We start from the raw sequence: 13,644 nt of genomic DNA on the forward strand, positions 1-13,644 counted from the left end.
CTAATAATAGCCCCCAAATCCTTCGGGTGAAAACGAGAGGTCATGTCCACTGGATCTCGGTTGAACCACATCAGCGACCCATCCGTTCAAGACACTCGGCATACAAGTCAGGTACACTCGTACTTTTGGGAAATGATCAGTAAACCGTTGCCTCGAGGCGCTCGCCTTGGCCGAGGATGCTGCCTCTTCTTCCTCATCAACGACTGTCTCTGTACGGCACGGGACTTTTCATGGCATTGCTTCGATAAACCCTACGAGTACGAGGCACTCAGGGTTCCTGTCACACACACTAGTCAACCCAGTGTCTTCTCGATGGAACAGACTATGGAGCAAACCTGGGCGGCTCTTGTTGCACCAAATGCTCAATCCTTGGTGGGTCGCCGGTGAATAATCCACGCTTAACACTCACACCACGACTCCATCCCAGACACGGCGCGATCCTTCTCGACCCAGGCCCACGGATATTGAGCGAAACGCTCCTTGACTCCCCCAGGCGCCCTAAGGAAGGATGGCATGGATGGAAGAGCTGGGTCTTCGCCGCGTCGCCTTGACAAGTGAGGTAAGGAGCAAGAGAGGTAGCTTGCCCAACTTGCGACTTCATCTGCTTACTTTGCTCTTTACTACTACTCTGTTGTTTCCCACTTCGTCGGGTGAAACCGACCCTAGATCCGTCTTCTCCATAATATATTCTTGGTACAGCTCACTCTTTCTCGATATTGACGATCCCCATCATCAAGATATTCCTTCAGCCCACAACTTTTCCAGTTCTAAGCAGGATGGAAGATTAATCGACTTCTCCTACAGAAATCCAACATGCCAAGCTCACGATATGCCAAGTTCAATCCTTTCGGGGGCTCTCAGCTGACGGACAGCCCGATCTCCGAAGAGCCTCTACAATTTTCCAACATCATTCCAGATTCTGCCTTTTCCCCTCTGCCGGGAAGCTCGCCCAGCGACCATGATGCGGACAGACACTCGAAGAAGGAATGGGCCAAAGTTGGTGATCGACACATTTCGAGCAAGTCGACGGATGATATCGCTTATGGCGCTCTGGACGGAAGTCGGCCTCCGAGTAAGGTGGATTTGGATTTGTCTGCTGCGGAAAGGCTGACACAGTTACAGGACGTCGGAGAACAAGCAACTCGTTATACAGAGTTGCCTCTTCTATCCGGGACTATGCTGTCTCTCATTTCAGCGTCCCAGCGATAGCAGCACCGTGGGAGCATGGACTGCCCGAGAAATATGGCTCAGGCTTAGCCCCTTCCAACACAGTCCGCTATTTCGACTATCGACGACAACGGCGGCGACTGTTTATGAACAGCAGTGTCCAATGGCTCATCACTGCCGGTATTTGCGCAGCGATGGCAAGTTGTCTCTATGGCTTTTCCACTGTAGTAACTGGTTTGAGCACCGCGCGGAAAGAAATCTTTAACGCCTTGATGACCGGATTATCACTATGCCTGGGTCTGAACCTCGCGTCCTCGTTAGGTGGCTACGCACAGATGATGCGTTGGCGCTTCCTGGCGTCGGGGTATCGCACGCTCCAGGATTTCGAGCTTCTCTTGAACTGCGATAGTCAGACCCAAGTATTCCGCCTGATCTGGGCTGGACGCACCCGTGGGAGGCTTCTACCGAACAAGACGCAGGTTCTTGCCGCGATCTGGTTGCTGATCAACATCGCTGTCCAGATATTCACCGCCTTGTTAGGTTTGACCTACTCGACCGATGTCAGTTCTCGCTTTGTGCGCCCGACCTATGGAAATGTTAGTATAGCGGACCTTTCGTACATCGGCAACTCCCGGACTACGGCTCTTTACGCTGGAAACCATGATACAGTGCAATCTCTCCTGGCAGAAACAGCTACCGCGAATGAATGGGGCATCACTGGCCAGGACTTCCCTGTGTTGACGATCCCCTTCGATGAATACTTGGGCATGGAGCAGTCCATCTACACAGACGGAAGCCAGTACTGGTATCGCTTCATTGACCGTTCGCCGCTTTCGTTGGGCTTGACTGCCGTGACTCGCCGCACCGTGAACACTACTGCGACGTGCCAATCGTTTCCCATCACGTACGGTGGCTACGCGGGCTTCCAGACGGACAACGCCTCGATCGCCGCGGACGTGACTTGGGTGGATGGAAACGGGAAAGAACACACGTGGAGCATCCCCGATGTATCTACAGGCGCCACAACCTGGATGTCGAATATGACGAGTGACTGCGGCCCTCGATGCATTCAGATCTATGCCCTTCAAAGTGCGGACAATTCCTCGACCAGTGTTCCGGAGCCGCGGTTCTGGAGCTGTCTATCCACCGTCTCCCATGTGGACAACGCCGATCTGTATCCCACACCCGAACATTACCGGATCGCCGACACGGAAGCTCAGGTCCTGGCCGGGGCGATCGGCTGGTCTGGCGTGTTGATGGCAAGCGGCGACAACTCCTCCTCGACCTCGGAGGAGACCAACCTACAGATGGTGGGGTACCCGGCGTCCAGCCAATGGAGTCCGCCGGGCAACCTGACGGCCGAGGGCATGGCGCTGCTGGTGATGAAGTTCACGGCGGGGGCCATCGCGGCCATCGACTCCAACGGGCCACGACTCAACGTGACGGGCGTCGGTCCCGCGCCGGCCCAAGTCATCGATGTCGAGTGGCGCTACGCCGGCTCGATCCTGAGCGGCATCCCCGTAGCGCAGGGCCTGGTGCTCCTCGCGGTCCTCCTGCTCGCCGACAAGGCCATCATCAAGGACACCAGCCACCTGAGCATGGCGCGGCTGTTGAGGCCCATTGTCGACAAACTCGGCGACACGGGCTGTCTCTTGACCGGAGACGAGATCGCCGAACGGCTGGGCAACATACGCGTCATCTACGGCGTTCGGGACCCGAGGAATCCCGGACTCGGCGCCAACGGCATCGGCACCGACGACAACGACGACAGGATACGACACCTCGACATCATCGAGGAGACCGAAGGTCTCGGATACAGAAGAGGACGCATGCCCGAGGGGCGATACGACGGCGTCCATCCTCTGAGAGGAGAAGAGGAGAAGGAGCCGCTCCTGTCCACTGGCCGCGGGGACGAGGCGGACAGATCGGATAGATCTGGCAACGAAGCCCACGCGGGCAACGTCTCCAGATCGAGATCACAGTGGACGAAACGCAGGATGAGCATTTAGTTGTAGAGAGGCGAGTCACGGTATTTGTGATGATTCCAATGAACGATCCAGCAGGTGATTCCCACCAAGTCCATTTTTCGTGTTGAATTGTATGCTACTACACACATAGATACATACATATGTACATATATACCGTCTACAGTGTATACATATAGGCGAGGAGAGATAGAGAGGGCAGATATGTAGATTTTATGCAAATCTATGATCGATTGACTCTGAACCCAATCTACACACATTACCCAGAAGCCTTTGTAACAGCGCAGTCAATTTTCAGGATTCGCATTCATATTTCGTGGCGTGCTTGTTGGTGCATCTAGTCATCCTGGGGTAACGTATATAGGTCCTGTGCCTGGCAACCTAGGTAAATAGAATCGAATATACCACGTACCGAGTACAGACAGATTCTAAAATCTATATATCATGTATGAATATAGCGTGTACTGTATCTACAGAAGGTGTCTCGTACAGTATATCTCATGATCTTTGTCTTTCTTTGGTTCCGGGAATATCGTGGCGTGGTTCGGCGAATATGCGTTCATCAAGGACCGGATTCTCCTGTTTTGCCATCAATGTGAGGTGGAGAGGCATAGTCGTGGTTCCTGGACGGCAAGTACGTGGTAGGGGTCTCCCTCTCCCTTGCGAGAGACACCAAGAAAACCCAACTCTGGCTGTCTCCGTGGCTTGCTCAAATTTATTTCATCACTGCGGCCCCCGGCATGGAGGGCAAGACTCGAGATGTGTTCCGAACGTTGATCACAGCTTCGGGCCATTGGGCTTCTTCTCGTATGGCCCGCCTATCATCTTCCTCCACGTGTCATCGATGCTCTGCTTCTCCACCAGGCTCTTGTTCTTCCAGGTTCGGTTGTGCTCTTCCTCGTCCTCACGCCAGATCTTCATCTCGTGTCCGATCCAGTCGCATGCCGACTTCGCCGTCCGGTCTACTGCCTCCATGGCGATGAGATGGCCAAGGTCTTCGAAGAGCACACTCCGGACTCTTCCTGCGGGAACGCCTCCGCTGCCTCCAACGCCGACACCCGTATGATCCATTTTTGCCTTGCAAGCGTCGGGCGTGCCGACGTCGGATTTCCCACCAAAGACGTAGAGCACGGACGGCCGGAGTTCTTCGAGGCGGAAGAAGGTCTGGGGCCCCTCGGCGCGATAGAAAGGATAGATTGCTGGCAAGGCAGGGTTCAGGTCTGGGTGAGTTTTCCGATTTACGGGGCGGCCGTTGTATCCGTATCCCTCGAAATTCGGCCGAAGGAAAGTGAAGACTTCGTGGGAGACCGGGGTTGTTAATGTTACCTTGGGCGACCCATCGTTATTCTTTGTGCCGTCCGGTTGAAGCAAAGTTGGCATATCTCTCAGTCCGTATTTCACCCATCGATCTAGTACGCGAGGATCCCAGGCTTGATAAAACTTGCTCTTTTTGAATGACTTTGCAGCCTCTTCGCGCGAAGGCCAGACATCACGGCGGAATGTGGACAAACGTGCCGGGTTAGGACCCGCTGTTGGAGCGACAGACGAATAAACTTGGATTACAGGATCGATGAGGACTAGAGTGGTGAGAAGACGGGGGTGATGGTACGCAAGATTGACTCTATAAAAAGAAAAGTCAGCGCAAGTAGACCTGAGACGTCAGAGCTCGAGCCATACAAGTGATTCCCGCCCATTGAATGGCCGATACCTATGATCGGCCGTGGCATCTGGTCTCGCTTCAGATTGATCATGTGTAGTAGATCTCTCGGGTGATCATTCCAGGCAGGGTCATTCCCAAGCAGTTGTTCATTCAGAACGCTGCTGTGACCCTGCTGTGCAACATCGGCAATCCATATGCTCCTTATACGAAAGCCATGTCTTTGTGACTGAGCATGTATATCATCCCACAGTGGCTCGTACAGCTCTTTGGGGAACCCATTTGCATGTGCGCCGATGATCGTGACATCTCCAGGCTGCGGGTTCGGATTGTCTTTCGGTATATACTGTTTCACCGCCAGATGCAACACATCTTCCTGAGCGCCAGCCGTAGCTCGGGGATACTCTCGAATATGCTGACAGGGAATCGTGTGCTCGACGATGTGGAAGGACGACATTTTCAGGAAATGGGTCTGTATTCCTTCGGGATCCCGATGGCGGTTCTATGTTGACATGAAGATATGTTTAGCCATTAAGATGAGTTTCATCCAGTGACGGTGCTAGACTGAGATGCGTGGCATCCCGTCGACCATGAGGTCCATGTGGCGCCGCACCATTGCGATTGGAAAACTTGCCGAGGTTCTGGCTACATCTCGGGCCGGAACCACTAAACGCGAGGAGAGAGTCAACCAGTCCCCGATCCGTCCGGAAAGTGTAGGTTCTCGTCAGTAATCATGAAGTGGTCTTGAGATCTCGACATATCAGTGCTTGTAGGGGTTTTATTCCCGTTGGCGAGGTGAGCAAAGAGTAAGACGAGAATGGAGAGAGGTACGGCAAGGCTTCTAGCCTCTCTGCCACTCTGACGTGCACGTGATGGGGCGCGTCTAATTTATTTCCGTCTGACCGCCAATTAAGAGACGCGCTTCGAGAAAGCGCGTCAAAGTGCGCGAAGAAAGATGGCGAACGTGGTACGAGACAACAACCGCCACATTCTCGCAGTTTCACTCACGAAATAATGCGACTATCTTTAATTCACGAGAACGCCACCCTCTGAACGGCTGTGCTGTTGTGTTTTCGTAGATTCGTTGGCACTCCCACATCTGCTATCGCCAACATGGACAACGATCGGCCTGGGGGAGCAGACACTAAGCAGGGTCTATTCGCCCAGTGCAGCATTGCGATCGTTCGCTCTGCTACCCTTCCAGAGAAAGATGCCGAATCCGTATGTACTATACCGCAGTCCAACGTTTCGAGCAACGTCCACTGACCAAAGTAGTTGGCTTCCGCCCTGAGACTGCACCACGGCAAGGTTGTGATTGACCAGTATCCCGAACATCGCCTGGACCTACGAGACATTACCCATGTCATCTCTACCACCTCCGACTTTCCCGACTATATCTCCTGCGTCGATGCTCTGATTCCTGTCGTCAAGCCCACCTGGTATGAACACTCACTCGCGAAAAGTAAACTCCTCAACCCACGTCAATATTGCGCCGATCCTCGTTACTTCATGTCCGATGTAGTGGCATGTGTTGGCGACTTGCCGCAGGGCGATGCCGATGCGATAGCTGGCGGAATATTGGCTATGGGGGGATTGTTCTCTTCGAGACTCACAAGTCAAATAACTCACATAATTGCGCTGTCTATGGATTCGGAATCTGTCGCAATCGCTACAAAGAAGCAGCTTGCCGTCAAAGTTGTCTTACCCCACTGGGTGGATGATTGTTTGAAACTAGGAAGAAAGATTGATGAACAACCTTATCAATTTCCAAATCCAGAAATCCTGGAACCGGCTGTTGGCAGGATCCCTGTTGCAAAGCGGAAGAATCAAGTGAATGGAGCTGCACACCCTGACCCTATACAATTGAAACAAGATCCTAACCCACCGCGGGAGCTACAAAACGTCTTCAAGAAGAAAGCCATCATGCTGGCGACTGATCTGGGCATTGGCAGATATCTTCGTGAGACTCTGGAGGGGCTCGTAACTGCTGGAGGAGGGACGGTCACAAAATCCGTGTCCAGGGCCGATATGTATATCTGCAAGTATCGGGAAGGGACAGATTACAAGATCGCCTCGAAGGCAGGAAAAGATGTTGGGAATCTGTCCTGGCTCTATTTCTTGATACAGACTGACCAGTGGACATCGCCGACGCGCCGCATGTTACACTATCCCGTTGCCAGAGAAGGCCTCCCAGGTTTTCCCGGGCTGGTCATCAGTCTCTCAAACTATAGTGGGGAAGCGAGAACGTATCTTGAAAACCTCATCATCGCCACTGGTGCTAAATGCACCAAAACCCTCAAGCAGGACAATACACATCTTATCACCGCCCACGACCAGAGTGAGAAGTGCGCAGCTGCAAAAGAATGGGGGGTTCACATTGTCAACCACCTCTGGTTGGAAGAGAGCTATGCACGATGGAAGATGCAAAGTGTGACCGACAGGCGATACACCCACTTTCCCCAGCGTACAAACCTGAGCGATGTTGTCGGGTACACTCAACTGGACCGCAACGTCCTCGAAGAACATTTCTTTTCTGACGTCGACACCGAGATGACGGACGTCGCCGATAACAAGCCAATAGAGAACGGAGCAGGTGAGGTCCACCAGCCATCGTCGGTTAGGAGGACCAAGGGCGAACAAGTCACCAAATCGGCCTCCGATGGTCCCAAGCAGAAACCCCAGACCCCAGTGACCCCCAGATTCATCGCATCTGGGAAAGAGAACATTACACCCCCAACAACACACAGCCGCAAGTCCAAAGAAGTTGCAGTGTCTCGTTTGCAAGTGCAAGCCGAGGACATTCTCCTTTTCAACAAGGAGACCAAACGAAAGGGTGGGGTCCTCTATGGCGGGCGACGCAAATCAGATCCAGATCGTGTCCAACTGGGTCGGAAAAGATCGATGGAGGAAGTGGATGATGCCGACACGTCAGATGACAGCGATGCGAAAAAGATCAAACGTGAAGATGCACCTACAATTCGACTTGTGGTGTCTGGGTACAAGAAATGGCTCAATAATAGCAAAGGCGAAGATCGTGACAAGGTAAGCGTATTTCTGCATCTATATCCTGTAGTCCTTCTGCTAACGGCGCTATAGAAACAACTTCGCGACCTAGGGATACTCATCACTACCGACGCCAGCAAAGCCACACATCTTGCAGCTCCCAACATTGTACGGACTCAGAAATTTGTGACTGCTCTCGCTTACGCGCCCTTGGTCATCTCGACAGACTTTATTGATGCGTGTCTCGCTGAGGACAAATTACTCAATCCAGACAAGTTCAAGCTGCGCGACAAAGAAAATGAAAAGAAGTTTCAACTGTCTCTTGACAAATCTCGACAGCGGGCGAAGAAGAACGCGAACCGACTTCTCCAAGGCCGCTCTATCTACTGCATGGAGAATATCCATGGGGGCTTTGACATATTCAAAACCATTGTGGCAGCCAACGGGGGCCGCTGTATGCTGTGGAAGAATCGCAAAGGAACAATGGTTCCATCCGGACGAGCAGACAGCGAACTGTCTACGGATACCGAAGAGAACCACGACGTATATCTGCTTAGCGACAACGGGAAGGAAAACCACGGCATGTGGTCACGTTTCAGGGAGATGGCTGAAGGCAGTCGGAAAGTACCGAAAATAGTGACGTCAGATTGGCTACTGGAGACTGCAATGTCTCAGGAGATACAGCCGACAAAAGTGTACGAGCTGTAGGGCTGCGAAATGTGATGATGCTGTCTGATGAAGCAAATGAAACGACTCTTGCCTTGGAACCATAGCCGGAACGGATTGCTTTGTCTGTTGAATACCATTCAGAAGAATTTGACACCTTGCTGATCCTCTGTTCCGAAAACTTGCGCCTTTCCCTTCTTTACCAGCGTGTTAAGGCTCTTCTGCAGCACTTCCGTATCCAGGCCATAGAACTCCTGCTTCTCTGTCGTTTCGCCCTGGACCAACTCATAGAGCGTCAAAACCGTGCCTTTCTGACCGGTTTCTTCAACCCAGTTAACAATCAGGGTCGCCCATTCCTCGGGTTTCCGCCACCAAATCCAGGCCACGGCCTTCTCGGGCCCGCGCCATTCGGCCCTCTCGTCACCGTCCTTGCTGGCCATATACTCTATCACAGCCTTGGCATCTTTCAGACTCAGACCCTTTTTCAGCCTCGCGTTGTAGAACAGAGGGCTCTGAAGGGTGTCAATGATGGAGAGCTGGAAAAGACGGTAGTGGCGGCAATAGCGCTGGATGAACTCGGACCATTTTTTCAGTTGAGCTTGCCGGGTCAGAGAGGTGGGCTGCGGGCTGAAGAAAGGTGGGAAGTTGTAGCTCTTCTTGAACACTGATTCTGGGAGGTCTTCGTGCGATGGCTGTGGCTGTCCAGTTGCACCATATGCCATTTCGGGGGTTGGGGGGTTCGTTGGTACCGGGTAATGATCACCACATTTTCCTTCAGCCCAGAAATGGGTATCTCATTTTGAACCACAAGTAAAGAACGCCGAGTATCATCAAGGGGATTGTAAGGAGCGTCTTGATATCAGCCTTTGCAACAACAAAAGATTAGACTTCTTAATCTCTCAACATCTTTTGTCCTGGTGCCTCACCAATGGCCCCGCTTGGACAAGGGAGGTCGTCACATTTTACTCCGGAATATGGAACAACAGATTTTCCGCCTTGGCCTCACGCAGCACTTACGTGACTACCTCATGCGGTGCCTCTTAGAAAGTCGCGCGGCTCGCCTTTCACTAGCATTCCCGCGTTCCCCAGTCCAAAAAGAACTTGTTCAGTCGCATCGCATCTGGCAACCAATATTCAACCACCACCCTCTCCAGCGCGTCGATACATTCTACCACTCCCCTAGATGGGAGCAGAAAGCTTCAAGGCCGCGTGAACACTCTCCCCTGGTCTCCACCCCCTCGTCGTCTCGCGCACGCCCCCTTCCACCATGCCGCGAAAACGAACCAGAGACGAGATGGAGGTCTCAGAAGTTGAAGAGAAGAAGCAGGAACCCTCTCTCCTCCAGAGGATACGGAATATGTGGGAATTCGCCTCCGTCATGCAGTTCATCTTCTTCTTTGGCAAGGTTCTGAAGATTGACGAGGACTTTGACATCGAGGTGCGCCCTCCTCTCCCCCTGTCTATATGGATTGACGGCGACGGATTCGCGGCGGAGTGTTTCTGATGCACGGATTCGCTAAATATTGTTCTGCAGGACTTTGAGAATGAATGTCTGAAGCCAGGTTATTCGGACAAACTTGAAGAGATCGGCCTCACCCTCCTCAAATGGATCTCATCCCATAGGGGTCTAAAGTCTGACAACCCTGCTCGCCTCGCTTTGCACATCGCTAACTCAGATGCAGTTACGATATCTGGGATGAATACACACGCCGACAGTATCTGGCCAAGGCCCCTCATCTGAACCCCTACGGTGATGCTGAAGAGCCAAAGCGGTTTCGAGACTTCGACATCTTCACAAAGATCCGAATTCTCCACCAGCTTACGATATGGACGTTTTGGAATCCCGACCGTATGAGGGAAAAGATGATAGAACATCCGCGCGAAGCTGATCAGACCGAATGGGTAAGTTTCCCCCGCAGAGCATGTACATCGCAGATTCTCACATCTCGCCGAACAGCGCATTGAAGAGTTTGGCTACGACCGACATGACCGCCAGTACTACCTCCTCGATGATAATCGATTCTATCGACGGACTGAGCCTCCGTTGCCGCGAGCTCCAAAGGCAAAACCCAAAGCAAATTCCAAGAAAGCGATCGCTGCCAGACGACGTGAGAGCAAGCGGAGAAAGTTGGAAGCCGAAGCAGCTGCAGCAGCAGAATCCAGCGATGTCGAAGAAGATAATGAGGAGAACATTGAGGCAGAAGGCGTTGAGGAGAAAAAGCTCGAGGCCTGGGAGGTCGACACCTTTGGTGGTTTCAAGTGGGAATGCCTCTGCATCACTCTTGGCGATTATCAGGATTTCTGCGAATCGCTGAAGAAATCGAAGGACCCCAACGAAAAGGCTCTGCGAGACCGACTGATAGAGGAGGTTGTGCCTATTATTGAAGCCGCCGAGGAGAAACAACGTCGCAAGATAGAGCGCCGTGAGAGGGAACTAATGTTGATGGAGAGGATGGTCGGCGCAAAGCGATCTAGTCGATTGGCAGACAAGCAAGAACGAGAGAAGAAAGAGGCCGAGCAAGCCGAGGCCGAAAAGAAGAGACAAGCTGACCTGGCTGCCGCCCGCCGTGAGCAGGAGAGACAAGAGAAGATGGAACAAGAAAGACAGTATCGCATGATGACCCGAGAACAACGTATCAAGGATCGCGAGCTCAAGAGACTGCTCAAGGAAGAGGAACTCGCTAGAGACGAGCTCGAGCAGAAGCGTATTGAGGAAGGCGAGGCCAGAGGGTCTGATCGGGCCCTTAAGCAACGAATGGAGCGGAACAAGAAGGAGCTGGAGGATCTCGAGGCCGAAGAGGACTGGACCTTTGATTGCTCCGGGTGCGGAAAATACGGCAAGAACTTTGTGAGTACGACCGTGGAGATATCCTCATCGGCAGCTAATCAAGGTCTAGGACGACGGCTCTCACAGTATCTCGTGTGAGAGGTGCAACGTCTGGCAGCACAGCAAATGTCTGGGCATCTCCGAACCGGCAGCGGAAAAGAAAGACTTTCACTTCGTCTGTAAAGATTGCAGGCGTAAGGAAGAAGATGCAAAGAGGCCCAAGATTTCCCTCAAGTTCCGTGTTGGCACATCGTCCTCGCCAGTTCCACCAAGTCCAGCCCCTGCCACGTCCAAGTCGGTCGTTGAGATTCCCACACATTACACTCCTCAGTCACCAGGCCAGGGGAGACTGACGAACGGTCAGCAACGTTCACCTCCAAATCAGATGGCCAGTCCCTCTCCATTTCCTCAACCCATACAGATGAATGGTCTCCATTTCCAGCAGTACTTGGGCCCTTCACAGCAAATGTCCGGTCAGGCTCATCAGCAGCTGGCATCAGCAAACCCCCGACAGACCATGCGTCCTATTCACCCTTACCCTCCCGGAATGAGCAATGGCACGGCTAGAAGCCCACCGCTCCAGGGTCAAGGGAACTATTCATTCTACAACGGTACTCAACATACCTACCAAAATCCTGCTGGACAAAGACCATTGGCGCCCTCGCCTCTTCCTAAACACCCACCACAAAACTCCGGCCCTCACATAGTGTCAAACAGCGGACGCCTCCCTTCCCCTGTGATCAATCGTCCTACAATATCACCTACTCAGGGCAATATGGACGTCGGCCCCGTGGCAGGCATACCACAGAAGTCGCTCCAGTTCCCTCAACAGGCCACGAATGGGGTCTTTAGCCCTGCCAATGGAGCATCCATCCAGTTGCAGAGCACTCCTCGCCCATCCTCTCAACATCAATCCCAACCCGCTCAAACACCCATCTCACGAGCTCCGACCTACGCTCTCTCGGGACTTTCGCCTAAGAAGCAACAGACCCCTGGGCCCTTTCAACCACCCCCGGCTGGCAGTCCCCAGAACCCGAATCCATCTTCTTCCCCGCCAATGTCCGCATCCTTCAAGCCAACGATCTCTCCAGCCGGAACTCCTGGTATTACTGCTTCCTCTCCTGGCCAACATCCTGGTGAAAAGCGACTGGTCAGCGGGACGCCCGTTCTTCCACCCATTGAGAACCTCCGACCCAGTCCGGAGCAGTTGAGGAATATGAGTTCTACCGAACCAGTGCCGACACCGAGTAAGCAATCTCAACCTCCGGCACAGTCTCGCAGCCCGTCCCAGGTCTCGGGTAGTCCACCTCAAGGCAAAAATCAAACGGAGATGCAGGCTAAGGTTGAAGATACTAGGGTTGTTGGTGTGGCGGATTCGATGAGCAACGAGAATGGGTTGAAGACGAGGGTGGAAGGAGGTTTGCAAATGAATTCAATTCATCCATCCCAACAGGTACAGAAGACGGACAATGCTTCGGGTACCAGGGACGTTGAGATGCAGGACGTGAGATGATTGAAGCGTTTGGATGGTATTTTGGCTCAACACCCTCTTTTGCAACTCACAGAGGCACAGTCTTGGGAATCTGGCGGGCATTATACGAGTACTAAGCAGACTAACCCGTTTGGACAATACGGGTTCTGTCGCTCTTGTCCTGGCCAGAAGGCCGAAGGCGACTTTATCATATGGTTGGAAGTGCTCCCCAAGAAGTGAGTCGGTGGATGGACCAGTGTAGCACGCACGAGGTACGCTTGGATGAAATTAGATGAAGACGAGAACTGAACCAAAAAAAAAAGACACAAAAACGCTACTTTGCCATGCTGTCCCTTCCTGCTTTGCAGTGCTGCCTGTGTCTGTTACAGAGCTTTAATGAGATTATATAAAAGAACGAAAATGAATGAATGCCCCGCGGGTGTCCATGCATGATATTTCATGTCACGTCATGATTTGCTCTGGTATGTAATGTATCGTTGTGATATATTGTGTTCTTCTTTCTCCGCCGTGGGATTTACGAGAAAGAAGCTAGGTGAGTGGGTAGGTGGGTGAGTACATACATGTAAGTACAAGTTAAGTATGGGTAAGGACGAGCACGAGTACGAGTGCATAAAAGACTTGCATATACATGTATATATACATATATACATACATACATATACAAAGTTACCATAGACCTGGGTAAGGATATACCAGGGAACATCATGCACGGCACTGTAGCACCCTCGGGCCTGTTATGGAGGTCAGTTGGGTCGTGAGAGGAGGCTGTGGATAAGGGAAGGGGGAATTAGTAGGTAAGGAGACCTGGTAGGATAATCAACTAAATTACCCCTTTGACAGTATGCCA

General features: G+C 52.4%; 5 protein-coding genes across 5 annotated transcripts; 3 read left to right on the forward strand and 2 right to left on the reverse strand.

The window, feature by feature from the left end:
• Positions 1-813: 813 nt before the first annotated feature.
• On the forward strand, positions 814-3,176 carry Z517_01255 (uncharacterized protein; the record flags this gene model as incomplete). The annotated part of the gene is made up of 2 exons (XM_013434216.1): positions 814-1,072; positions 1,123-3,176. The coding sequence occupies 2 exons, from the start codon at positions 814-816 to the stop codon at positions 3,174-3,176; spliced, it is 2,313 nt and encodes a 770-aa protein (XP_013289670.1).
• Positions 3,177-3,929: 753 nt separating this feature from the next.
• Z517_01256 (uncharacterized protein) lies at positions 3,930-5,266 on the reverse strand (the record flags this gene model as incomplete). Its single annotated transcript, XM_013434217.1, has 2 exons — positions 3,930-4,773; positions 4,830-5,266. 2 exons carry the CDS (start codon positions 5,264-5,266, stop codon positions 3,930-3,932), a joined length of 1,281 nt encoding a protein of 426 aa, XP_013289671.1.
• A 656-nt stretch (positions 5,267-5,922) lies between these two features.
• Z517_01257 (uncharacterized protein) lies at positions 5,923-8,520 on the forward strand (the record flags this gene model as incomplete). Its single annotated transcript, XM_013434218.1, has 3 exons — positions 5,923-6,030; positions 6,085-7,851; positions 7,906-8,520. 3 exons carry the CDS (start codon positions 5,923-5,925, stop codon positions 8,518-8,520), a joined length of 2,490 nt encoding a protein of 829 aa, XP_013289672.1.
• A 98-nt stretch (positions 8,521-8,618) lies between these two features.
• Positions 8,619-9,200, reverse strand: Z517_01258 (uncharacterized protein; the record flags this gene model as incomplete). Its single annotated transcript, XM_013434219.1, has 1 exon — positions 8,619-9,200. The coding sequence occupies one exon, from the start codon at positions 9,198-9,200 to the stop codon at positions 8,619-8,621; it is 582 nt and encodes a 193-aa protein (XP_013289673.1).
• A 545-nt stretch (positions 9,201-9,745) lies between these two features.
• On the forward strand, positions 9,746-12,818 carry Z517_01259 (uncharacterized protein; the record flags this gene model as incomplete). The annotated part of the gene is made up of 5 exons (XM_013434220.1): positions 9,746-9,916; positions 10,013-10,110; positions 10,161-10,380; positions 10,436-11,326; positions 11,376-12,818. 5 exons carry the CDS (start codon positions 9,746-9,748, stop codon positions 12,816-12,818), a joined length of 2,823 nt encoding a protein of 940 aa, XP_013289674.1.
• Positions 12,819-13,644: the final 826 nt, after the last annotated feature.

The sequence above is a fragment of the Fonsecaea pedrosoi genome (assembly GCF_000835455.1).
Source record: "Fonsecaea pedrosoi CBS 271.37 unplaced genomic scaffold supercont1.1, whole genome shotgun sequence".
NCBI classification, from domain to species: domain Eukaryota; kingdom Fungi; phylum Ascomycota; class Eurotiomycetes; order Chaetothyriales; family Herpotrichiellaceae; genus Fonsecaea; species Fonsecaea pedrosoi.